General features: G+C 46.2%; 1 protein-coding gene across 1 annotated transcript; it reads right to left on the reverse strand.

The window, feature by feature from the left end:
* LOC106648498 lies at positions 1–26,826 on the reverse strand. The gene is made up of 13 exons (XM_014365424.1): positions 26,002–26,826; positions 23,214–23,439; positions 17,125–17,240; positions 16,396–16,632; positions 15,550–15,701; positions 9,928–10,144; positions 6,150–6,311; positions 5,441–5,638; positions 3,929–4,038; positions 2,814–3,151; positions 1,036–1,395; positions 567–975; positions 1–262 (listed from the first exon to the last, which is right to left on the reverse strand). Exons 1-13 carry the CDS (start codon positions 26,824–26,826, stop codon positions 1–3), a joined length of 3,612 nt encoding a protein of 1,203 aa, XP_014220910.1.
* Positions 26,827–27,654: the final 828 nt, after the last annotated feature.

Below are 27,654 nucleotides of genomic sequence, written 5' to 3' on the forward strand. Positions count from 1 at the left end.
TCAAGGGCTCTCGTGGCCGCTCGCGGACAATATCGAATTCATATCTTTGATGTCGCGCGTACTCCAGGGTTCGAGGGGATCCACACTGTCTGCCGATGCTGCTTCTTGTTGTTGTTGTTGTTGCTGTTGATCCGCTGACTGTGATGACGATATCGATTCGCCTACTGGCCTTGATTCCGCGCTGGTGTCCTTTGATGAGCCAGCCTCAACCGATGGTGGCATCATCGTCTTAGCGACTGGAGGCTCGGCAGCGGGCGATACACTGAAAGGCAGCGAGGTTGTCCGTTAATTGCAATTAATTGAGTTTGAGATTCGAATCAAGTACCAAGTTACGAATGCAAAAATAATAATAATAAAAATCAAGGGAATTTATTCAACTCTCGAGCATGTCTCTCTGCTTATTGAAATTTATACGCAAACGTTAGAAACGCCAAGCGTGGCGAGAATTTTCTCGAAAATTCATGATTTATATTCTGCGCAGTCGAAAAAAAAGTAGTAGTAGTAGCTAGTCGAGTCTCAAAGCTCCTTCGCAAATTAGCAAGATAAAGTATACAGACTGAGCTCACCGATTCTTGCCCGTCCTCGGTCTTTTTTTGCTGCTGCCGTCACCACCCTTGTCCTTTCCCTTATCCATTTGTAGGGCTTTCGGCTCGCTTTCCGCTCGGGGCTGCTGCTGCCTAGAGCTAGCTCCAGGATCCTCTTTCACCGCCGGAGCTTTTGAAGAAGAAACGGACGTATCCGGCGGGCGGTTGGTGGGAAGCGGCGTGACGTCGTCGCAAGACGAGTAACTCGCGCTGGTCCGGTGGCTGTAGCTGCTGGCCGAGCTGACGTAGCCGTCAGTGATTCCGCTGCGTCGACGCTGCTGCTGCTGCTGCTGTAGCTTCCGCCGGCGTCGACGATGCCCCGCGTCCAAGAGACGTTTGCAGGCGGCCCTCATGCGACGTATGCGGAACACCGCGCCCAGTTCTCCATCACCTGCAAGACGGGTCAATAATGTAACAATTTTCGCACTCGAGGCTTTTTAAGTCTTCATACCTGAACAGAACGAATAGTCCTTCTCGTCCAGGAAGGTCTTTATTTTGAAAGGTTTTTTCTTGGCTTTGGTCTTAGCCGCAGCTGCGGCTTTTCCTCCTCCACCTCCACCGAGGCCTCCTCCGAGGGAGAACGAGCTCAGGCCCGCCTCCATGGCCAACTTGGCTGATTCGCTCTCGCTGTACTCCAGAGCAGCCAGAGCCACCTCCGTCAGGGCGTGCGCTCCCGGAGCTGGCCGACGCTCCGACATCAGGATCAAATCGAAGAGAGGATCGTCTTCCGGCGATTTGAGTCGGCTCACCGGTGCAGCTGGCTTGGTCACTGTTATCGTGGTAGTCGTGGCAGTGGTAGTGGTAGTGGGCACTTGAAAATTTGACAAACAAAATAATCATTACGGCCAACTTTTCGACAAAAGCTTTGATTGAAAGATTTTTCACTCGCAATTGCACGGATGTCGCTAAAAATCAAGAACGTCTTATATATCCCGAGGCGAGCATGAAAGAAATTCCGAACTTTTTCCCTCCGAAAAAAGAAGTCGAGTGAAAGAAAGTCTTGACTCGACGGTCGTAATCCAAAAGTGAATAATTCGCTTTGAAAAGGAAACGAAATACGCGCTGTATAAATAAAAAAAACATGATACCGCGTGCGCGTTAATTAGGTAAGCAAGTCATAGAGAGAATCAATGCGGCAGGCGCAACACACAGCCTCTCGCGGAGTATATATAGCGGAGCCACCGAGTCAAGAGTCTTAATACATCTTTTATCCGAGGCACACGGCTCGTGTTTAATTATCAGCACTTTTCTCGGCGGCAGCGGTAGCAGCTCGTTCGCGAACGGCCGCGCTCAAAATGAAAGACAAGAAAGAGAGAGAGAGAGAGAGAGAGAGAGAGAGACGTCGGATGCAGTGTAAAAGTAGGCAAAGTCACTGGCTGTCCGCTACTTCTCCGCTGCTTTTTTTTTTCTCTTAGCGGGCGGGGGCAGGAATCTTTCATGAATTAGGACGAAACGAAAATGAGAGGATTACCACGAGCTTGCGGGAGTGTCAGTGGCGGTGGTGGTGGTGGTAGTAGTAATAGTAGTAGTCGGCTCCCCCCGAGAAGTCTTGAAAACCTCCTCCCTCCTGCGCGAGGGTGGCTCAAGCAAAATAAAAAGTGTATATAAAGAGAGAAAGAGGCAGCGGCGGCGGCGGGCTGCGCGTGAAACGGGAAAAAAGTCGTGGCGGAGCGTAATAGGGAATGCCGTGTGCCACGTTGGCGCCAAACTTTTCGGGGTAATTCGGGCCATTTTTTATGAGAAAAAGAGAGTCTACGTGAAACTTTGCGATTTGGAAAAGTTCCAAAGCTGAGAGAGAGAGGAAGGCAGAGCTGCGAAGAAGGAGAAACAGAGAGCAACGGTATAAAGAGGAGGGAAAAGCTGAGACGCGCGCGGCTCTATGCCCCGAAAGAAGAAAGAGCGAGGAGCGGGAGGATGGAAGTTTTGCCCCCCCCCCCGGAAGTAGTTTTCTATTTATTATGTTTATAATTAACGTTTTCAATTGGCGAGGCAGTGCTCCCAGCCATTATTAGGTATAAATTTTTCATTCCACAGACAGTTGGCATATAACAAGTATAGAGACAGTAGCGAAGATTATTTTAATGAGGTAAAAAGTACTTATATATTACACGAAGTACTTATGATTCGTACGCAGTCTGCTATCGCATGAAAATGTCCTGCCAAATAATTTTCCAACACGCTCGCGAATGATTCATTTTTAAAAGTCAAAAGTATAAAGCAGTTACTCACGAGTCACTGCTGCCACGGGTGCTTTGGCAAGTTTTCCTGGTTGTTGGACCTTGGCTGCTGCTGCTGGCTTACCAGACGCCGCCGAAGTCGTCGATTTCTTTTGATCGAGGGCAGTTTTGGATACGATTGATTTATCTTGCTGCTGCTGCTGCTGCTGCTGCTGTTGCTGCTGTTGAATGCCAGACGTCTCGGAAGTATTCGTCGGATCGATCGGGTGGTGTTGTCCATCGGCCAAAGGCTCGGATATGGGCGGGCCCGTGTCGATGGTGTCGAGCGCCGAGGCCAAGGCATCGCCGAAAGCTCCCGGCGCCGCGGCGCTTTGCAATCCCAGCAGAGGACTCGAGGCGGAAGGAAAGAAGAAAAAAAAGTGTAAAAAAATGAGAATCGCAGATCTGCTGCTGCTGCTGCTGCTGCTGCGGTGGTGCAGTAGGCGCGCCGAGGCGTGCAAAATAGTTTAGGCGAGCAATTTTTTTTTTAATCGAACAGCTCCAAGTGGGGCAATTAAAGCCGGCTCCACTCGATATCGAGAATATAATAACGACGAGCTGCTAGATCGCGATAATTCAGCCGTATCGCGCAATTTTTCGCGAGTTAAGCCGGAGAGAAGAAACGTTTACCTCGCGAGCCGCCACCGTCGCTGCTGCTGCTTTGTCCAAGTTGCGCGTCCACTAACTTCCATAAATTAAAAAAGCTCTTTTTGCAGAGCTTGCGCGGCCCCGCTGTACCATTGCAGCGTAGAGCATAGCGGTAGTTGGCGCGCGCGGGTAAAAAAAATTCAATATCAAAGTTGCTCCGCGCATTTAAATGAATTTCGCCCCCGCCCCCCAGCCCCACTTGAGCGAGTACGTAGCACGCTCGCCAGCACTAGCATCACATAATTAACTTTCTTTTTCTTTCTCGCTCACTTTTGTCTCTTGCAGCAGCAGCAGCAGCTAGCTCATATTATTTCTCGGAGAACTGGCGCGCGAAATTCAAATTGCGAATCCGGATAAGGAGCAGTGCAGCGCAGCGCAGTGCGAGAGAGAGAGAGAGAGAGAGAGATGGGGAAAAAGCTTCACATATACGAGCTGTAGCTGTGTGTAATGTGTTTGCAGAGAGAGAGAGAGCGAGCTTACCTGCCCCTGACCGGGGTGGAGATGGACGCGCGGCCCCACATGATACGGCGCAGCTCCTCGCCCGTCATGCCGCGCTTTTTCAGCTCCGAGATCGTTACCTTGCCGACTCTCTATGCAAATCAGACAATTTTTAGCGTCGGGCTCTCACACACACACCCACACGTTTCATATATAATATAATTATTAATATTCATGAGCTCTCTTTCGCCGTGCTGCTTGGCTGTAGTATAATACAGTCCTCGTGGGATCGAAAGCTGCTCTGGCCAAGGGGCGTACGCGATATGTATGTATATATACCGTGTGTGGCCAGTTATGCGCTTACACCCACATGGACACAGACACACATATACAAAACACCAGGCCGGGATAGGAGAGAGACACGAGGGAAAGAAAGAGAGAGAGAGAGAGAGAGAGAGAGAGAGAGAGAGAGAGCATGAATGAGTTGTGGGACTTCTGATCAGATGTAATTCTCTGTATATGGGTCGCGCAAGCAGACCGACGTTATATATCACACATACACAGAGAGCGAGCCGCAGGAAGGAAATCGTTTCTGTCCTATATGTATGTTTGTGTATATTACCGCTGCTATATACTGTACGCATATATACCGATACACACAGTGCGCGTATCCCGGGGCGGCTCGCGTTGAACAGATTAATCCCATGGATGAATAGCTGATGTGTGTGTACGTATATATACGCGATATTATATAGCGCGGCAGCAACGGCCAATGAATAAGTTTCTGCTCATTGTGCTCGCTGTATATGTGCTACTATACACATATACCATTTCACCTATACACGGCGCAGCGTGATTTATTGAATTTTACGCGTTTAGAGAGCCAATTTTCTCCTCCTTCTCCTCTTCCTCTTGCCCCCGCTGTTGGCAGAATTATATTTTTTTCGCGTCATCAACTCTGATTGGAATATCGCGTTCGCTATTATATAGCTGCGTTTTCGCGTGCCCTGCTGTACGCGCGTTAACGGATTCGGCTCGTCCAGCTGATCCAGCCGAGCTTCAGAGCTGTACCGGGGGGGGGGCGGTTGGAAATTTTTCAATTAAAAATTTTCCAACGCGCGCACCGACGAAAATGGAGAAAAAATAATTAACAGCTGCGCGCGTGGGAGCTACAACGACTCTTTTTGAATTTCGAAGAAAAAAGTCTCGATTGGAAACAAAAGCTGCTCGCCGCGCGCAGCTGTACGCGTATGTATATAATATTAATATTTAAGCGCGAGCTAAATCGTTAAAATTTTGCCCGTAAGAGAGAGAGAGAGTTCATTCTTAATTCGAGTGGGGAGCGCATTAAATAGTTTTTTAATTAAAAAATCAAGCGGCCTTGTGGGTGTGTGTGTGTGTGTGTGGGAGCGCGATCATAAAGGAATGCAAGGAGAAAAGACCCGCAAGCACACACTTCATGCACACACAAGTTTACAAAGCAATTTTTCTGTAAATAAAGTGCCTGGCAAGAAAAAGGAAAGGAAAAGTGGGACGAGGACGCGGCGGACTCACCTTCCAGTTGGAGACGGCTCCTTTGCGCTGTCGCGCTCGGGTCTTGGATTTGCTCTTGATGACCATGACGCCGCGCATCTCCGAGGCCGGATCGTTGGGGTCGTCGCCCGGCCCGAGCTTGATGCTGTACTCCTGCAGGTAGTTGTGCGCGTCCTTCTGGGAGACGGCTCGCTCCAGCGACACGACGATTTTCGCCCACTGTACACCCCCACAGAGAGAGAGAGATAATTTTTTACCTTGAAAGCTTGTTACGGGTGAGTTAAAGTTATTTATTGGTATGTATGAATTGCAGTTCACGCGACTTTGAAAAATAGTCAATTCGATCGATTTTTTTTTAAGCTGATCCCGATGCAAAGACAGACATTGGGTATGCACGAGCGAATTCGGAGCAATCGTCGGACACAATTGAAAAATCCGTCCACTCGGTCGTCGTCGACCTGCGCGGTGGTGGTTTTCGGCCCTTCGAAAAAGTCGAGAGCGAACTTTTGGCCCCGACTGGCTGGCACGTGCGCGCATTTCGTTAATATCTCTCAGCGCGCGCGAATTGGCAAATTTCAAAAGGAAAGTACCAGCAAAAAAAAACGAGTGGAAAAAAGCTCGCGGGTAGTCGCAGGACGCACAATGCAATATCCGATGAATGCAACGACGACGCACGATGCACATAAAGGGGTCTACTGCCAACTATATAAACTAGATATATGTACGTCACCTGTTTCATCCATTCTTTCTCGCTCTGCTCGATCACGTGGGCGTACGTGTTGCCCATCATGGCGATGAGCATGTTGAGCAGGAGGATCGGCACCAGCACCATGAAAATCGCGAACACCGTCTTGCTCAGGTTCGGATAGGTCGTCATGCTCAGGTCCGTGTACTGTGCCACAATCAAACGAACAATTATGTATGTCTACGCATACATTGCATCGAGCATGAATCAATCATTGTATCTATTTACAAATAACATTTTCAGTGACATATATACAACGCGGTGTTGAGATAAAATCGATACAATAAATAGATAGAGATACACGTGTCGATGCACATCGAGTTATAAATAAGTGTGTGTACACATGAAAAGCAGAGCATACATATCGATAGGCGCCGGTCAAACCGATCGAACGAAAGTCCGGCTATGATAACCCAAATCTGTGTATCTGTATGTGTGTGTGAGTAGCGACGCGCTACTTTTTATTAATTTAGCTCGCTGCTACTGCTGTTGCTACTGGTCGTGACCGCCGAGAGAGACAGCGCACGACGAGTAACCGACGCGACGTCAGTTTGTTTAGCTCACGCTAGGATGATTTTCGTATTTCGGAGCTCTTCCAGCAAAACATAAATCCTTATACGTATATAATAAATATAATAAATATCGTTATACGTATATAATAAGTACTCTCTTTCTGCGGTAGTGGCATAACATCGCTACAGGGGTCACTCGTAAAAGTATCTACATATACAGTTTCCCCCTCTTTCTCTCTCTCTCTCTCTCTCTCTCTCTCTGGTATAAGACGCGTCACGCAGAAAATTTACCAACGAAAAATGATCGCGAGTCGTGACCATAGAGGAAGCCGCGAGCTTTGTTATCGATACAAATACACACATAAGTTATATATTGGCTATTGGGGCGAGCTGCTGCAGCGATGTTTTGGCATCCGCGCGCGTACACACACGTACACTTTTTGTTCGTCAATATTCCAAATATTGGTTATTACTCGCGCGTGACGAATCGCCGGGGAATGGCGACTCTGCGCTGCAGCGCAAAACGAAACGAAAGAAAAAAAAACAAAATAAAAAGTCGTAAACAAGCCGGCCGAACGAATGTGTGAGTAGCGTATCTCGCGCGCGCGCGCACCGATAACTGTGTGCAGCGAGCCGTAACGCTCACATGTATGTAGAAGCTGCACACAGAGCATGAGAGAGACACGACGCGCCGCTTTCGAATCAATAATTAATCTGACTCAAGCGTCTGCCTCGACGTATATATATGAAGCAGCGGCGGCTCTGGTCGAACGTTATTTTATTTATTTGCTTGTTTGTTCGCGCGCGCGCGGGCACTCGTCATTTTCGGACCGAAACTTTTTAACGCATTCAATTGCGCCAATTGGTCTGTTTAGAAGCGAAGCGTGCGTGTGCCTATGTGCGGGGGCAACGATACGGCTAGTCAGCGTTAAAGTTTTTTCCTTTTTTTTTATCGAGTTATTTTCGATTTCGCGCACAGTCTTTTTTTCCTCTCACTCGCTCGAGCTCGATTTTATTTGCCGTAACGCGCGTTCGCTCGTGTATATATATTTTTCGCGATGTATATGTGTATGCACTCGCGTGCACACAAGAGAGAGAGAGAGAGAGAGAGCTGAGTGCGGGTGAGAGAAGAGGATTAACGTCGAAGCTTGTTTTTGCGGCTGGCCGCAGAGCCCAGCCCAGCGCGCGAGAGATACTCGCTCGAGTGCAGGGCGAAAGAGAGAGAGAGAGAGAGAGAGAGAGAGAGTAGAGAGAAATATGTACGTATAAAAATGTTTACCCCGCATTTTCTCGCTCGGTGGTTTCCTGATAACGCAGTTTCTTTACTCGCTCCCTCTCCCTTCGACCTGCGAGCCGGACCTCTTTAGTCATACGTGTAGCACGAACTTGATTTTTTGGGCGAATCGACCCCGAACCAATAATATTATTTTCGAGACGATGTGGAGGAAATCTTTTTTTTGCCCCCGTTAGTATCTTCGAGTTTACAAAAAGTATATACTTATTGGCGTGCTTGACACAGCAAAACAGCGGTACATTTATTAACTTTCTTTAAATTGCGTCAAACTGATCATCCGATTAAATCTTGATATTTACAATTTTCAAATTTAATTACTAATATTGATATTATTTACTAATGGTTCAATAACTAATAATAATGGATGATTGGTTATTGTTTTTTCATGTTCTATTACAATTACGATTTTACATTTTCAAAAAGTTTAGACCAGTTTTCAACCACTGCAAATACGATAATGATACTTAAGACATCACTAGATGGCGAGTACCTTTATCTATAAATCTGCAAGTGGTAAAGTCAAAATAATTGTATAAGTCCACAGTTTTCAATTGTAATGTCGCAAATAGGACAACCCGAGTGTGGTTAAATAGTTATTTTCACGAACTTTAAATATTCAAAAAATGATCATTGAATAGCAAGAAAAAGAAACCGTGAAGTATCAAATGGTCATAAATAGTTAAGAAACGTTACATATTAGCCATATATGTCTAGTTTTAATAGAATTTTGACAAGCAGGCATTTTTTCGTCTAAAAATCAGCCATAAAATGACGAGTATTTCCACCAGGAAATAAAAAACAAAGTTTGGTCTCTTAAAGATCTTTTCCTCGTCATTCGCTCAAAACATCGAGTAAGTTTATTTATTACTTTGATCCGTTACAACGTGCACAAAATTCATCATGCAAACATATTTTCAACGAGTACTCGTTTTTCTTTCTTAATAATAATGCTATTTTTCTGGTTTATCGAGGCGGACGACGTGATTCTGAAAAGCGCGAAATAACGCGGCGTGTCTAGGCAGAAGCCTCAATCACTGGGTCAAAAGAATACATTGTTTTTTTCCAACATAAAATATGCACGTAAGCATGCGCGAAACTCGCGCAAACAAGAGAGCATTCAGCATATACTCTTGTCACATATTTTGTTAGAGTAAAAAAAAAAAAAAAAACAAGAAGCAGTAGTGGTGGCGGTGGTGGTGGTGGCATTACACCACAGCGCGAGTTGCAGCAGCAGCCAGCAGCGTGTGCAGTTGCGCAGAGAGCAAGAGAGAGCTGACGACCGTTAATGAAACAAAAAAAGCAAACCAGCCAGCAAAAAATAACGCAGCCAACTTCAAGGTTGTAAACGTGCTTTTATCATGCAACACGGTAGCCTGCGCTGCACCTATAGCTCGACGCGACCCCCGCCGTAGTATAAGTAGTAGTAGTAGTAGGTAGTACACATTGTGTATAGCACAGCAGGTTTTTTCAACGAAAATGTTTATTTTGTTTTTGCCGCTGCCACCACTGCTGCAGTTTTACCTCGCGCTCGCGCGAGAGAGGAAATTCATTTAGTTTTGCACCCGTACGTATTATATGTACGCCACGCCGCGTCGCCGTAGAACGAGAGAAACAGCAGCAGCAATGAATAATCTAATGTGCATTATCAAAACTCTAATTGTGCGTCTAAATGATTCACGTGCGCGAGCATACGTGTGTATGTGTATACGACTTAATTTAAGATGCCGCGTGTACCAAGCGCAGCTGCTGCGATAAAATAGCCAATGATTCACGAGGCGCGTGTCGCGCGCTTGCGCAATGAAACGAATATTATGCGTAACGAATTAAAAAAAACTCTCTACATTCTCCACGTTGCCAGAGCTCTCGTATTTATACAAATATAATATATGTACGTTTGCGGAGGAGGTAAAAAAGAAAGGTCGAGAGCGAGGAAGAGAAAGGAAAATGTTTATCTTACGCTGTAATCTCCGAGAGTAATGGAGAACAGAGCCATCCAAGTCGAGTGGTAGGAATGATAGAGAGTCGACTTGACGCCCGGGAAGCCCTTGTAGAGGAAATAAAAGGACTGAGAGAAGCCGAGCAGCACCACCACGTAGATAATGCCGAAAGTCAGCATGTCGCCCGTTATCATGCTGTAGACCATCGTCACGAACGGACCGGTTAGCCTCACTGCCCTGCAACAAAATATTTTCATAATTTTAATAAACATATAGACAAAAACAAGTTCAGCTTCGACTTTTCCAAATTATATTTCATTCATAATCGCGTTGGCAAAAAGCGGCTATGATTTTTATAAACGAGCTTCGCAAAGCGTCCAAGTGTTTTGTAAAAGATTGCAAATAATAGCGATAAGGCTGCAGACATATATAGAGAGAGAGAGAGAGAGAGAGAGAGAGAGAGAGAGAGAGAGAAAGCCAACTATGATATAATATGGTTTGGCGAGGCGAAAAATTGAAGAAAATTGAAATAGCCGACTCCCACGTGCGAGCGTGAGAGCGCCGTTTATATATCGAGACAATATATTTTTCCTCGGCAAAAGAATATCACCAACACTCTCGCTCGCACACACTACTCTCTATATCGTACGCAGAGACACACACACACACACACACATGGAGAGAGCTCGCGCGAGCAATATAAACTTCGCCAGTATCGTTGCAACTAGCGAGCGCGCCATAATTTTTTTTTTCGCTGTTATATATATGTGTTAAGGGGAAAAAATCGAGCCAACGTGTGTGTGTGGGCGTGTTGTCGTATACGTATCGACAGGATAAAATATAGAGTCATGCGGCCTCTTTCAACGCTTGGCCCAAGACTCTATCAATCATCGGAGATTTTGCCGTACATATGTGGCCGGTCGATGTGTGCCGCGTCGGTCAAATTGATTTTCTTTTAGGCTCTCCGCTTTAGCCTGAAACGATGAGCAGCGTGTGTTGTCTGACATCGAGCTTTTTCTTTTATTCTTTCTTTTTTTTTCTTCTTTTTTCTGTTGCAAAAAGTCTTTTTTTTGTCAGAGGCCTGATTTAAGCTATATATCGCTTGTCGAGTCCTTGCCTCTTTGCTAGATTTGAGAAATGAAACTTTGAGCACGTTTCGTTCGCTGGAATTTTTTATTTATTCTTTTTTTTCGTTCTGTATGCGATTACTCTCATATCGTATAATTTGCAAATGGAATAATTGACTTCCGGTCAAGTGGAAACGGACGATATACGCGCTAAGTACATACTTATTAAAAAAAAAAAGAGAGAGAGAAGTTAATTCGCGCTTGGCTTATACAGCAAAACGAGCGAAAAGCTCTCTCGCATTAATATCAATCAATTCCGGGGGCTCTCTTTCTGTGTATGGGCTGTACTTACAATACATAATTGCGAGTCTATTGCCGGAGCTTACTACGAGCTTGCACGTACGTATACGTAGGTATAGTTATAATAATAAACGCGCGAGCGCAAAATCATAATTTCGCGCAGCTATTCGTATTATATATAATCGTCGAGAGCTAGCGAGGCTGCTGCGATAGCGGCGGAGAGCTATTATAATATACGAAACTTGGCATAGCGCAATATAGACTGCACACTGCCTGGCTATAAGAAATATAAACCAAAATATAAGTACCAAGTCTTTATTTCCTCTCCCTCGCACACACCCTTATACACACACACACACACATAGGTATATAGAGCTAGTTGTGTGCTACGGTGCATCGAAGAAGCTTTTGCCCCCGACGAAAAGGCGCACTGCCGCACACTCTCGTATAGCCGCAAGCTCGATAACGTCCTGCTCTTGGCGCGCGGCTCGGCAAGCGGCGGCTCTTTTGCTCTCTCACTCGTTCTCTTCTCGTGCTCTCTTTCTCCAGCGCAGTATAGTAGTTGGCGCTATAACCACCGGGATTTATCGGCCTCGACTATATATAGGTTTCGAGCTACTCCGTACTACTACCTACGACGAGGACTACTGCTGCGTCGGTGGTGGTGGTGGTGGTGGTTGGGGCTCGCTCTCTTTCTCTGCTGCTGCTGCGGCGGAGCTCCCAGCGTGTGAGACACTTTTTTCGGAAGATTAACTCTAACTTGCACCGCCCGCGAGCACATAAAGCGCAAAATAAGCGCCAGGCCTGCTCTATATTATCCGACCATTGTAGACTCTATATAGGAGGAGGTGAATTTTTTTTACTGACTTTTCTCCCACGGCAGTTCGCCTAGCACACACACGTACAGGGAGTCGAGTCTACATTATAGCCTACAGATGTAATGCCGCTGCTCGATGCCCCGCCGTATGCCAGTCGAAAATATTTTTTGGATTTTCAAACACGATAAATTTAAATCGAGCTTGCTCGAAATCATAATATTTTTTTCGTAAATATTGCGGCCAAACGCATATCCGTAAATTTAAACTCGAACATCGATTTTCGACAAAAAATTTAGAGTCAAGCTGGCTAATTAATTGCGAGCTTTTTCAAACGATCATCGCGCATGCACACACGAAAAGCTCACGCGAAAATGAGGTGATTTCTAGCAATCAGCCAAATCGATATAAATGTATACATATGGGTTGGTTGAAAAAAAGGTAAAACATCGGCGAGCTCTCGAGACTGCTGTGCCTCGGCAAAGGGGCAATGATGATACGTCGTTTTCCCCGCGAGCACATTGTACCAAAAGCACACTCACGTGTACGTACATACATATAAGGGCTAACTGCAGCAGCTAGCAAACGTACTTATATAATTTATCCCGAGCAAGAAGAGCAGCAGCAGCAGCGAACGAGCGAGAGCAAAATTCAAATTTCTACATTTCCACGGACATTAACAACCTCGTGCCGCAGCAGCAGCAGCAGCAGCAGCAGCAGCAGAAGCACCAGTAGTAGTATAGTAGGAGCGCGAAAAAGAGTTAGAGCTAGAGCAGTGTAGTAAGGGAAGAGAGAAAATGAGGAGCCTGGCCACGGCTTCGGCGTCGTAATTTTATCGTCCGGCGCTGCGCTGCTCTCTGCGCGCGCCCTGTCATGGCCGAGAGCGAAATCCTTAGCGCGCGTACAATCTCTCCATTCGCCGTTGCCGCCGTTGCCACCACCACCGCTGCGTCTGCCGCTGTGCCTTTGAATTTTATGCATTTCGCGTTGGGTGTCCGTGTGCGAATATAAACGCTGCTACTGCCGCTGCGGAGCGCGCGTATTCTCCGGCATCTAGGTAATAACTCGATAGCATTAAAAGTCATTGTTCGCGAGAGCGTAACGAAGAATAATGGCCTCGTGTGCATGAGCCAACGACTCGGCAGCAGCAGCAGCAGCAGCCCAGCGTGTAGTCGTAGTTTTTTATATTAAAACAAAATTCAGAAGTTCGACTTGTCGTGTCGTGGAGCATATACTGTATACAGCCTTAGCCTAACTGGGGCTGCGTTGCAATAATATTAAACGAAGCTAGAGCTATGCTGCTGCTGCTGCTGCTGCTGCGTGGGGAGGCGCGATACCCGTGACCTCCGTTTACGTTCGTATACGTACGTACGTGCACGCGCGTATAGCGACGATGAAAGCTCCTACGCTGCCGCTACTGCAAGCTCTAGCTCTCGCTCGACTTATTTTCTCCAAATTGTTTCGCTTCGCGTAGTATATACGCGCGTACACATACATACGCGGAGCCATAGCTGCTGCTGGCTCGATTAAATAAGAGCTTTCAGAAATTTGAATCGTGACTTGCGTTTTACGTAGTTTATTTCGCAATCGCGAGCGTCGAGCTTCGAGTCGAGTCGAGCGTGTTCGTCGGGCGCGCGAGCCAGAAATCAAGTCTTTCGATTGCCGCGGAGAATGGCTGCTGCTGTGCAAGAGCTTTTCGGCATCGCTTGTGCCGGAAGAGAGGTCATTTAATTAAGAAGCCATGCATCATTTTGTCGGACGCACGCGAGTTCTTTTTTCCCGATACACCGCAGCGCGGCGCGGAGCAGTAATAAAGCGTTTCTTTCTCGAATAATTAAAAAATATTATCAAGCAGCTCGAGCAGCAGCGGACGCAGCAGACTTGCAATAAAATTCCTCCGCTGTGCTGCACGTTTAAGATTCTCTGCAAGGCTCGCGCGATTGTTGCTAAAAGCTTTGACGCGAGAATCGGTGTAGGTTGATGATTCACAAAAGAGGGAGAGACAGGCTAGGAGAGAAGATCTCCTCTCGACGTTATACGCTTTTGACTGGGCGCATACAACTGCAGCAGCAGCAGCAGCAGCAGCAGAGAATATACAGGAGCTAGATACAAACACGCGCGCGCGACACTCGCATGCCTGAATCGTACCCTACGTCTACATTTATGCTGCGCCGTGTAGCTACTGCTACAGCGTACTGTGCACGAAATTCAACGCGCATCACGTTCCAGCGCGTAAGTATGCGCGCCTCGCGCTACAGTACTTGCACACAATGCCATCACAAGGCATGGAAACAATAACGTTTGCGAGGCTTTGTTCGGCTGCCCTGCGCTGCAAGCTCTCGTGTCTTGCTCTCTCTCTCTCTCTCTCTCTCTCTCTCTCTGCGTGCCGTGCAGGTGGCTGATGTGTGTGTGTGTGCGTACTCGGTACATCTACGGTAGTACGAGCTTAAACGATTCTGACCCGATTCATTTATGCGCGGCGGCAGCTCCGCGTACATGCGAATGATCTCTATATAGCTAGTTGCACGTGCGTAGGCTCTCTCTCCCTTTTTGCGACAAATTTGCGACGAATCGCGAGCAATTTTATAGTCGCGAATATTCGAAAAAATATTATTGCCGTTGACTCGAGCTATGTATGGTATATATGTGTAGGATGGAGCTTGCAGCGATTCATACTCAATCCCGGGGTGCCGCCTGCAAGCTCCCAAAGGACTGTATATATAGCTGCGTGTACGTGCTTGCGTGTGCAAAGTTACAGCTCTCTGAAAGAGAGAGAGAGAGAGAGAGAGTAAATTTCTGAGCTGTGAACGCGCTGCTGCCTCGTGCTAAGGAAGAAAATCAGTCGAAATTTTCCGCCGGATGGCTAAAAGCTCTTTTTCGGATTGCACTTTCTTTCATCCGCACAATTTTTCTCCTTCTATACCTCTCCTTTTCTCGGCTCCCTTTCTCTCTTTCCGCGGGGCTCTTTGACTATTTGAGTAGGATTTAGCATCCTCCGTGTGTGTGGGTATATGTATACAAGCAACCCAGGATGTATGTGTATACTCGCTCTGCTATCGTGAATTTCGAAAATCAACTTGGACTATATTTAACTGCTGTTGAGTCAATCGTAATGCCGCAGGTTCCGATCTCGCTCGATGCAGCAGCAGCTCCAGTCGAGCTTTGTAACGTTTGTGCCGCTGCGAGCTCTCCAGTGCGTGCGTGCTGGTAGGTGTAAGCGCGTATACGGGAGAGAGTCTATAAATTCAAACGCGTGTTTATCTCCCTGCACTGCTTTCTCTCATCTCTCTCGCTCGTTCTCTACGTATATAGTACATAAATCAATGGCAAATGTGCCTTATTTATATGTATGTGAGGGTGTGTGTGTGTGTGTGTGTGTGTGTGTGTGTGTGTGTGTGCGTAGGCACTTTTGATGTATAGGGTTGGATATTGTTATGTGCGAGCGTATGTGTATACGTACCCGGCGAAAAACATGAGCAGAAACCAGGAGCCTGGCACGGCCACCACCAGAATGGCATCCTCGGTGTGACGGTCGCCCGACAGTCTGCACGGTATGCAAGCCAATATCAAGAGATTACTCATGAGAAATATCAACTTGGCTGGCTCGTGCGTCTGCAAACAGAACGAAAAAAAAGAACAAAACAAATAGTACGGCATACATCGATGCACTTTGTTTTTCTAGCTATGCCCCCGCCGATCTCTTTTATTGCGCCTGTCTGCGATGCGAAATACCATAAATTGCGATAGTGATTTTCTCCGTAATGATACTTTTTATTTCGGCGTTGTAGCAATCTCGATTGAAGTTTTGTTGCAATTGTTATTATTCGACGCAATTGGGTTAATGCAATTTTCGTGCTAAAGCTGGAGAACAATATTTTTAGTATACAAAAGTGAAAAAAATTTATAATTTTGTGTCCAAATTTATTAATAAATCGAGATATATATACTTGTCGCTCGGCTTTTATAGCCAGAACGGAACAATGTAACGACAAAAGTGACACAACTAAGTATTTTATATTTGTCTGACTATATTGAATTATTTCTACTTAAAGTCGACGTCGAGTTCTCAGATTTCACGAATAAAAAGTTTGTCCCGCGCTCGCGTCAGAAGTCTCTACTTGTCCCGGACGTCGGTTCAGCGGTAATAGACAAACAAGATAAACTTTAACAAATATAGCATTATCCCGATACGAATTGTGTATCGTCCCGCTGGAAAAAGTTTCGCGCGCTGCACCTGCGTACTGGCGCTACGTGCATCGCATGCTACACAGTAGTATGGCGCGATTGCGATGCTTAGCTCGTTTACCAGCTGTTTGAGGAAAGAAAAGAATCCGATGTTGACGACCTCGCCGCCGAGCTGGATGAATATGTAACCCAGGACGCCGAGCACGGTGACGCACTCGGCCGCGCAGCGGATCACCTCGGTGATCTCCTCGGGCCAGGCCGTCAACTCGGCGTCCTCGCCGGGCGGACGGAAGTACACGGCCACGGACAGAGAGGCCAGGTGAAACACCAGAATGACCAGACGCTTCAGAAATTGCAGCTGGTTTTGGGCGTGAAATTCAGATACAATTAATACGAGTAAGCTGTTATAAAAAAAAACGTAAAATTGGATATGGAAATTAAAGTAACCGATACTGGATTTTATTTCCAGCACATTTATATAAAATCTGCTTTTAAAATGAATATTTATGTATAATATATAAATCACACAAAAAATTCATGAAAATCAAATTATATTTAATGTCAGCAACCACCACTAGATGGCGAGTACACTTTTAACTATAAATGTACAAGTGGCAAAGTAAAAATTACAGTATAAGTCAAGAAATCGAGATTTCGAAGAAGATTAATCAATAAATTATGTAACAGTTTAAAATCGGTCCCAATTCATGTTCTTAATTGTGTACCTCCACGTGAATGCAAAAATTTGCAAAAACAGCAGTGCCAATATATATCGCGTTGTACGTATATATATCTACGTGCTTATAGTGCCGCGAACACCTCTCAATATTGGCAGACAGATAATACCTACTCTGGCAAAAGTCTTCCACTTTTCCTCGAGTAGCCTCTGTATAATTCCGCCATCCAGCATGTCCAAATGTTCTTCTTTTGTGCCGTTGAGAATGATGAAGAGGGCCGAGTTCCAATCTGCAAAATTTAACAAGAAAGAGCATGGGGGAAAAGCAACCAAGAGAGAGAAAAGGTAGTAGGTAGTACGGACGAGACAGAGAGAGCGAGAGAGATAAAGCTGGAAATAGAGAAAGGGAGTGAAAGGGAGCAGCAGCAGCAGCGACGGTGGAAAAAGGGAAAATTCGATCGAGACTATACACAAGAGAAAGAGAGAGAGGAAAATAAGAAAGATCCATTTGTCGGATGAACTATTTTTCTCTCTTTCTTTCTTTCTCTCTTCTTTTTTTGGTTTTATCATTACTGCATCCGTTAAAATTTTCCACACAAACGGTTATAATTATTTCGTTGAAGCATGGATAAATATTGAAAAAAAAATGGAAGAAATGAGCATGAAATAAAATGAAGCAGTTAATGAGATAAAACTCAGAAATCGATCGAGTTTTTTATCGAATACATAAACACTTCGTGTAAACAAGCTAATTAAGTATTCGAGGCAGTGAAACAATAATTACGATCGGGCTCGCAAAGAGAGCAGCAAGGAATTTCGAACCAACATTTTTTCCTAAATTTCATCACGCAGTCTAAAACGAAATACCCATAATTTTTCCATCGATCCCATCTCGATTCATTCATTAAGCACGAATATATATCTCAACGTGCAGCCTGGCGATATAATGAGGTTTTTTTTCCAATGCTCCGGCTATCAAAATGCACGAACTCGGCTGTTTTTATTCCCGGCGAAATTAAACGTTAACATTACGCCGAAACAAAGAATCGGGTTCTGCTGCTATGAAAATTGGTTATTTGCCAAGAGTTAATGAAGTTGTAATGTCTAGCTACTGCTGCCACACAGACGTATACCCCCGGCCTGCATGATGTATACTCACTATTTATATATGCGTGCATTGTGTCGAGAAATAATGGCACAGTCTCTCGACTGTATATATGCGTTTGCTCGCAAAATGGGGGGTGGGTTGAGTGAGATGGGGCGGTGACGAGGCGAAAGAGAGAGAGACCAGCGCGCGCGATATAAGCTCTGCCATAGGCTCCACGGCACCGGGGACTGACTGACTGACTGAAAGGCGAACGAAGCCGGTATATAGAGGGATGTATGCGGGTGGCGTTGGTCGTTATCTTGGGCGCTTTTGCCGTATACACATATAACGTTACACAAAATACGTCTGCGCTGCTAACCCGCATCGTTAATTCGCAGCCCTTCTAACTATTGAAATTTTGATTGAAGAGCTGTTTGCGCGATAAAGTTCATCAAGCTTGCAGCTGGCGATTATCGCGCGGCGCGCTGCAGGTGAGTTTCACATAGGATGGATTTTTCGAATAGTACTGCACACTCGTCTCTATAGTAGTAGTCGTAGTGGTGGTGGTGGTCGGCCGCCGCGCGTGCAATGCTCGCGATCTCTCTCTCGGCGGCGTCGCGCGGGGCTAATTTATCTGACTTGCGCTCGAGCTCTGGGGGCTAATCTCATTATACAGCCTGAGCCGCAAGCTCCGAACATTATCCAACGATTCGTGATTTGTCAGCGGTCCGCAGCGACGGCGGCGACGCCGAGCTCAGCAGCAGCAGCAGCAGCAGTTTGTGTGACTTGTGACTGATCCGTCTTTGATTCCGCGCGATATATATAATGGTAAAGTTCGATGTACGAGCTGGATCTATACATCCCAGCGATCCAAGATGAGCCGAGCGAGAAAACTTTCAAGCTCCCCAGATGGAATCTTAGGCAGAGAATATATACGGATCTATATCCTCTACGTAAAGTTAATTAACTATATAACGACGCGAACGGCACAATAATGATACGCATGCACGCATCGATCGCGCGCGTCTACCGTGGATTATCGCGCTTGAAATTATTTTCGTAGCCGAGCTTGTGTACTTGTATACTCACTGTTTAAAAAACAACTTGAATATAATGCAGGTTCAATGTAAGACAGCCGTTAAAATTGAATCAATCGATAATCAATTTTTATCAAGAAACTTTTATACAACATGAAAACCCACCACCACCGTCAGATGGCGAGTATCTTTATCTGTAAATTTGCGAGTGAAAAAGTCAAAATAATTATATATTAACGAAATGCAAGTAAATAGGCAACGCTTTTTGAACCATGTACGCTTCTTCAACGCGCGCCCGAGCCTCGTGGAAACGAATATAAAAATAACTGCGGCCAGCCGACAAACGGCTCGACACAGCTTTGCACATACATACACACACACTCACACACACATACTACGTGCATTCGAGCCGTGGCAAATAATCGTGAACCCGCGAAAAAAAAAAAAGATCTTTTTAAGATCTTATTAAGAACGTCTCAATTATGAGCCTCAGTGAGATGCTTTGAGATGTTTTTAAGACGCTCAACAATTGATTTTTACTGAGGCGTTTCCGAGATCTTATAAAGATGTTTTTTTCACGTCGAAAAAGACTTAAACTTGACAAAAAAACTGGAAATTATCTTTTTCGGTGAGGAAAAAAACATCTTAATAAGATCTCGGAAACGTCTCAGTAAAAATCAATTGTTGAGCGTCTTAAAAACATCTCAAAGCATCTCACTGAGGCTCATAATTGAGACGTTCTTAAAAAGATCTTAAAAAGATCTTTTTTTTTTTTTCGCGGGAACATATCCCGAATATGGCCGTGTTGGAGAAGCCCACAGCGGCAGAGACGTTTGCGTAATTGCTGCGGCGTGTTACCCCCGTTGTTATATGTACGCTTCTGCACACAAAAATTCAAAGAGAGACACAGAGAAAATTCGTCAATTTCGACGACTGGCATTTTTTCAGCCAAGTTATTAAATGTGTGCATATGGTGACTGCCTATGACGACGACGACGACGACGACGACATTGGTGACGAGTGTCGATAATATACCTGGGATTGCTATCTATCTACTACTTTAATAGAAAACCAACCCCGATCGATCGATGCGCAAGTTTGCGCGCGTCCGACTTCGTTTCCATTCAAACTTACTCTTAGAAATATGCACGGATGTGTGTGTGTGTGTGCTTTATACAGTCGAGCTTTTACTCAAACAATCGCCTTTAATTAAAATCTCGATGTATTGTTTGCTTCCTGAGCTCGCTTCAGCAAAATCATGTAAAAAATTTTTCCTCTCTCTCACTTTTTGACCCTTTTTCGTACATCCAAGGGCTTTTCATTTTTTGTACAATCTATTTTTTTTTCGTTTCCTTTGTTTTATCGATATTTTTTCCGATTACATGCACTAAAAAATTTACGCATCATCATAAATCGATAAATTTCATATCCATACTCGGTAAAAATTATATTCGTAGATTTCAAGTACTTTTAATCGACGTTTACGCAGAAATATTCGAGTAGACATACTTTAATAGCTATTTTACAATATATTTAATTTCAAATTTCGAAAGTGACTCTTAAAAACAATGATTTTTTTGCGAAAAATAAAATACCGATTCTCGAACTGCAAAAAAACGGTACTAAAATCAATATTCTGCAAATCTCTTCGTTAGCTCTTATGCAATTTTTTTTCAAGTAGGCAGTAGTTTATAGATTTCCGACAGATGGCGTATGGCCAAATTCTCGAAAATCAAAAGAGGAAAGAAAAAGCCTCGGTATAAAGATTACAGAGAGGCTTTCAATAAGGTTTTCAGCAAGGTGCATTTTGCATTATGTGTTTTGTTAAATATAAGATACTGAAAAAGTAAACGAACGATGAATATTGAAACTACGTTTTCGCATTAGTGTTTATAATCGAAGAAATACTTGTCGATCGGGAACACGTCGCTCATTCTGTCCATACTTAATTCGCGATGGATCGACGATTTTCCCACTTATATATACTTTAATTTAGCTCGAGGTCAAATATTTCTCAAGTATATTAAATTGAAAATCCGCATAGCTAAAAATAAAATCCATCATCAGCGATGCGGGTGATACACATAATTATGAAGAAAATTGACGCGTCTGCGATGTGCGTACACATATATACATCGTAATAACGATAATTAACGTACTACTCTGCGGATCGTTCGTGCTGCATCGACGTTAATGCACGCGGCGCTGGGCACGCGAAGAGCAAAGTTTGAGGCCGCCGCCTACGCAAGCCCGAAGTTGTTTCATTATCGGCTGCGCGCAGTGAGTGAGTCGCGTCGCATCATCAGCAGATCGCAGAGCGAGCGAGCTGTGGCGAACATTTATCTTTGCGGGGGCAGTGTGTACGTTACGCGCTGCACAACGTCATATAATTGATCTCGCGCCGCGGCTATATAGAGATGTATTAAAATACTTTTACCGGCTTTTGCCACCGTGGTGGACGTCCACAATCGCGATCCATCTTAGTCAATCTGTACACGCAACGCAGTGTGCCGCTGCTGCTGCGGAATTGTGTGACACGCAGCTTATAATACAATAATGGACTTCCGCAACCCCCAGCCTCCAGCCCTGCTGCTGCTACTCGTTTTCTCTCTCTCTCGCTCTCTTCGTCAGGACGAACTGGACTATAACGAGCCCGGCCGGCTAATAATTTCAAAACTTGCTTAAATGCCCGTAATTATCTATAATAGTCGCGCTTCTAAGCCATGACGAGGGGGAGAAGCAGCTTCTGCCTCGACAGCAGTTTCCGCTACGCTCGCGTCTGCATAAATATACCCAGCAGCACATAAGCATACATAACGTCTCGTATTACTTTTTTACTTTATTTTTACAACTTTTATATCCAACACGCGAATATGTAAATGTACGAATTAATAATATCGAGCACATTTGCCAGTAATTGAAACATTTGCAAGGCCTTCGCACACGTGACAATTACGAGCAAGATAACGAGCTAGCCGCATTCGGTACGCTACTTATACGCGAGAGAGAGAAACTAGTAACTCTGTGATATATATGCTTGCTACATATGCGAATCCATCAAAAAAACCTCGTTTTCCACGAAGAGAGCTCCACCGCACTGATTTTAATATAGAGAAATAGCTCGAGCGAAATTATAATTTAAATCGCCCAATCTTCATCTAATTATATTGCGGCCTAATTCACCATTAATTCGGTGAAAAAAGTTCTATATGAATTCATCGACGCCAGTGATTGGTTGGGGCCGACTGAGAGAGAGCTAGACAAGTCCATTATATTTTTTTCCTAATAAAGCGAAGAATAATAAAAAAAAGAAAGAGTCAAATAATCGAATGAATAACCAGCTCGTGACCGAGCGAGTATGGCGCGCGCAGAGATGCGATAGCCTCGGCGCGGCGCTCTCATCTCATCTCATCTCGACGCGTATATATTCAAAGTTTATCGAGCTCGAGAGATGCGATCTCGTCGTCGTCGTCGTCGAGATGCTTATCCGAGCGTCTTAGCCGCTTCGTAATGACAATGATAATAACAATAACGATGGGAGAGGAGCTGGTAGATCGCGATTTCGCACAAGTTTTGTGCCGCTTTTTACTCCTTTCTCTCTCTCTCTCTCTCTACGAAGCCCCGAGTAAAATTCGAGAGTAAGCTCGAAAACATTTCCGAAAGCTACAAACAGAGTTGAGGGTAGAGGAGGATGAGGAGGGAAGGAGGGTAAAGGGCTGCTGCTGCTGCTGGCCGAGAGAGATAGCTTCACGATCCTTCGCACACGAGTCACACAATTGGCGCGCGTACGGTCGCCTGCAGTATACGCCCGGCGCAACGTCTCGACAACTTAACCCCTCGAGCAAACTCTCTTCTGGCTCTCGCGGCAAACTTGCTTGCGGTCACTTGAACTAAACTTTCGGGGGGAGGAGGCTAGCGCAGTTCGACGTGCAGCAGCAGCGGTCGTTGCGCACGAGCTACGTTGAGAGCTGCTGGCTCGTCGCGGCCAAGAGGGACGATGATAAAGTAAAAACAAAAAAAAGGCAGAAAGAAAAAACTCGAGCTTTTGGCCGCACGAACTGTGCAACGAAGCGTGAAAGTATCGCACACCGTACATAATACAAGCACAAAGAGCGTTAAAACGAGCCTCGATACTTTACTTGTGCGTCCGTCGGGCAGCAGAGTGTCCAGGGCGTTGAGCGGATAGGCCGAGCAGGTGATGTTGCTGTAGCGCCAGAACTCCCTCGCGGAAAGCTCCAACATCTCGCGGAAGACCTCGGCGCGGCCCAGCTGGCAGGCCAGCGTGAGGGGGGTGAGGCCCGCCGCGTTGGCGATGCCGTTGCGGGCCGGCAGCTTCGGGTGGCGCAGCGCGTACCCGAACATGTCCTGTGAACACACCAACACAAGTGTATATGATCTCCAATTATGACTTCTATTCATGAAGCACTAATTGGCAGCTGTGCAGCTTATTCGGGAGCTTTCTCGATTAATTCGGCTACAGCCCCTATACGTATATATGTTGTCGATAATGACGTTTGAACGTAGTGGCTGGTGCTGTGGCTGAGGATACGACAAAGCAGAAGCGTCGTCGTCAGCGATCGATTGGCGTCGAGCACCAACAGCAGCCATCGTGCTTTATAAGTCGATAATATTGCGACGAACTCGTGATAGGATCGAGGAGCTGCTGCTGCTGCTGCTGCTGCTGCTACTGCGATCACCTCGAAGAACAAAACTTGACGGCTTGCGGTCGTCGACGACGCCCGACGCTATTAAAATTTCACGCCAACTTTTCAGGCAGTTTACGTGTCGCGTTGCATCTCCGCCCGACCTGTGTGCAACTGCCATCAACTTCAACCACTGCTACTACTACTACAACTACTATGAACTACGGCTGCTGCTGCTGCTGCTGCTACGATCTCGCGAGCTGCACAGCTGCACGCACACGCGAGCTCGCGCAAGTCATCCGCAAGCTCGGCTGTGCTTTTCAAGTATATATCTATCCCGAATGAAAAATCGCTCGAACGAACGACTAATGGTTGCGCCCGAGGATACTTTCGTCATTTTTCTCCCCCTAGGTAGTCTTCGACTATACCGACTATATATGCTGTGACCCACGATATCCATTCGAGTGCGAAACGATGTATTTTTACGCAAATGCATGGGTGTGTGTACCAAATTTGACTGTGCAAACACATCGTATACGCGAGTCGTATGTGATGTTCCCGAGGCAGTATGTGGGTTATTCGTATTTTGCGCTCGCTAAAAGTGAATCATCGACTCGAGCTGAACACTACAAGGGAACGCTCGAGCATCTGTGAGTAAATTTGAGATTTTTTCCATAAATTATGATCGAACGATCTTGTCGAGAAATCAGTTTTTAACGACAGCAGTGAAAAATCGGCTCGCACTAATTTTGTCAAATGAATTCGAACAACTCGGAGTATATCGAGCAGTTATATCCGCTGAATCTCAAATATTTGTCCGAGCAGCAAAGTTAATTTTTCTCCAATCTGCATCCGACGCGGGCGTATTCGGCAACTCACTCGGAGCTCGCGTACGAGCAGTACTATTCCGAAGTATACATACATGCACACGCGCGGGAAGGAATTAAAAAAGCTCGCTTATACAGACACGAGCTGGTAAAAGTACGAATTCAGCAGTTTGGGTAAAAGTTCAATTTTCCTTGCGGTCGCGCGCGCAGACGAGAGAGAGAGAGAGAGAGTAGCGTTTTCACATTTCATTTCCCTTCGCTTATACACTCCGCGCGGTAGTATACGCACAACTGCTATTGCTACTGCTACTCGAATCGCGCGCGGGAGAGAAGAAATTTTTCCACGCGCTCGTCACTGCGTTGTATATACTACAGAGACAAGTTCATACTTGACTCTGTCAATATAGAGCTGCGTTGCGGGATTAATGCAAAATCCGTTGCACGCGATCGTTTGGATTTTCTTTATACGTACATAAAAATGTCATTAAACCCGCGAACGACGTGGCAGCTAGGATTTCATTCGGCGGCTATGTATATAGCGCGGGTAGTAAAAGGTGTTTAACCGATTGATATAAAATGATGCATCGCGCACCGAGCAGCGGCAATACCCGTCCAATCTCGCCGAGCACAATGGAGAGGAGATCGCTACTACCACTGCAGCGTAGCGCGCGAGAGCGAGTATAATAGCGATCCGCGAGCACACAATAATCGCGGCCGCCCGAGCTGTCATTCAGCTTCTCGAACCGCGTCGAGCGAGCCGCGCGACTACGAGTCTCGAAATCAAACTCGTTGCGCGTTGATGACGATTGAAAAGAGAGAGAGAGAAAGAGAGAGGTGCGAAATAAAAATTCGAGCTAGCTCTGGCGTTTACCAGCTGCGCTTGATTTTTTTTGTACTCTTGCGCCACCGTTATATATGTACGCAATGCAATGCAATGTAACGCGCGCAAAAATGCGGGGAAAATGCGAAAACGATACACGAGTGAGTGTGTGTGCAGCAGCAGCAGCATCTAGATCGCAAGCTCTCGCGAGAAGAGAGAGAGAAGTTGAGTGAGCGAGAAGCTATACGAGAAAATAGCAGCAGCAGCAGCAGCAGCTAGCAGAGAGTAGAAGCAGTTGAAGCACATATCGAAAGTTCACGAACACGAAACTTTGCACTCGTGTCGGCCCATTTACTTAGCTATATGTATACGCGTGTAGCTACGCCGAGCGCGAGCTGCAAATAAGGTTGCTGCTTGCTATACGAGGCGCCTACAGCACCGAGAAACGTCATTCGCGCGCGCACAGCAGAGAATATGCCGCTGCTGCTGCTGCTCGAGAGAGAGAAAAGTAACAACGTATCGCTATGCGTATATACTACCAACTCTCGAGTGCACGAGATTGCAGTCTGCAGACAGCCAAGCCCCATATTGCTCTATCGATTCCGCATTGAGAGTACGTGGATATATATATACTCACGAGCTTGTCGCAAACGACCACCATGTGCAGGATCATGTTGCCAAAGGTGTCCTGCTCGTCGGGGTGGGCGCCCGAGTCCAGCAGCAGATTGTAGACGCTCTCGTTGGCGCAGCAGGCGGCCCAGGCCAGAGGATACTCGCCCAGATAGGCCAGGCCCTCGTACTCGGTGGTCTTGGCGGGTCTGGAGCGCTGCTGGTCGCGCGGCAGGAAGAAGCTGCCGATGGCCCGCTGGGACACGATGGCCCCGGCGTCCACGAGGTCCTGCACGAGCTCGTTGTTGGCGTAGGCGATGGCCAGATGGAGGGCCGAGGCCCCGAGGTACTCCTCGCCCTCCACGACGTCGATCGCCAGCCGCGGGAAGCACTTGAGGAGGGTGCGGGCGATTCGCGTGTGAGCCCGAGTGTCGCAGATGATGAGCACGTGCAGCAGACTCTCGCCCAGCGAGCCGCGATACTTCATCTGCCAGCAGGCCTCGTGGTCGCGCCACTGGCTCAGCGGATCGAAGCGACTGAGGGAGGCCTCGATCGGCAGCACGACCCACTCCTGGTCCCGGTACTTCCAGCGCAGGTACTCGGACCGATTGATGGTCTGACCCTTGCCGCCGGCGTACATGAGCACGCCGAACTGCTCGCGCATGAGTCGCTCGACCTCCTGCTGGCCGCCATGGTTGTAGGCCTCGATCAGTTCGCCGCCCTTCTTGTAGTTGGCCAGCTTGTACAGGAGGCACTGGTCCTCGTCGCTGGCCTGGCTGATGACGCGATCGAGGATCGAGCCAGCGTTGTATTGGCTGTCCCGACCTCGGCACGAGCACAGTCCGCTACCCATTCAGACATCGCCTAGCGCGAGCCGTCCAACAACACCATGAGCTGCGGGACTGCGTCGAAACTATACGCAATTATGTCTCGTGCCTCTTTTCAGCCCGCCAAATTAGCCGTTCGTTCTTCGCCCATTGGCGTCTTGTTTTCATTGCATTAATCGACCGGGTTGCTCTGGCTGCTGCTACTGCTGCTACCTGCGCAAAATTAATTTCACCCAAGCTTGTATCGTGCGCTCCGAGACGAATTAAAAAATAATATTATTCTATAATCGTCGACATTTGCATTTGCAAGCTCGAGCTTTACTGTAGGGACGTATTTTGTATATTTTTTGTCTAGCAACGTTTTGAAAACGTATTGCTTTGTGTATATCGTCGGTCGATTTGAATCGACACAACGAGTGAACATTTTGACCGCAAATTATTTTATAGAATTTAATTAACTTACTTCTACTTATTTTTTTTTACCGCAACTCGGTCTGCTTTGACATAATTGAAAATGACGTAATTTTTTTTCTACTGTAATCTTGAACCAAATCTTACTTTTGCATAAACCAAAAGATTATCTGATTGAAGTTATCATTGAACATACGTTAGCACTGATTTAATTGAGAACATCACTTTGACGCAAAACACCCGAACTAAGATAAAGCTCGACCGCAATCGTGTCCAGCCATAGGCCAGGTAGTTCAAACTCCCAGTGATATCCTACCACGTGATCAGTGTCAAAACTTCAACTCGCTCGATGAAAAGTCCAGAGTGAAAACGATAACGTTAAGGCACAGTATAGAACGGCTACTCGTGGCGGTGAACTCGAATAATCGCTCTTGATTCAGAAT

The sequence above is a fragment of the Trichogramma pretiosum genome, unplaced genomic scaffold, assembly GCF_000599845.2.
Source record: "Trichogramma pretiosum strain Unisexual culture from Peru unplaced genomic scaffold, Tpre_2.0 scaffold69, whole genome shotgun sequence".
Classification (NCBI taxonomy): domain Eukaryota; kingdom Metazoa; phylum Arthropoda; class Insecta; order Hymenoptera; family Trichogrammatidae; genus Trichogramma; species Trichogramma pretiosum.

Bases quoted from the DNA above. Each gene is read 5' to 3' on its own strand.
- LOC106648498 (XM_014365424.1), bottom strand. From the start codon at position 26,826: ATGGGTAGCGGACTGTGCTCGTGCCGAGGTCGGGACAGCCAATACAAC. The intron at 10,145-15,549 runs GTACGTATACAC...ATTTTGTTGCAG, and splicing joins CTGCTCATGTTTTTCGCCGG to GGCAGTGAGGCTAACCGGTC. The intron at 5,639-6,149 runs GTGACGTACATA...GGGGGTGTACAG, and splicing joins AGAAAGAATGGATGAAACAG to TGGGCGAAAATCGTCGTGTC.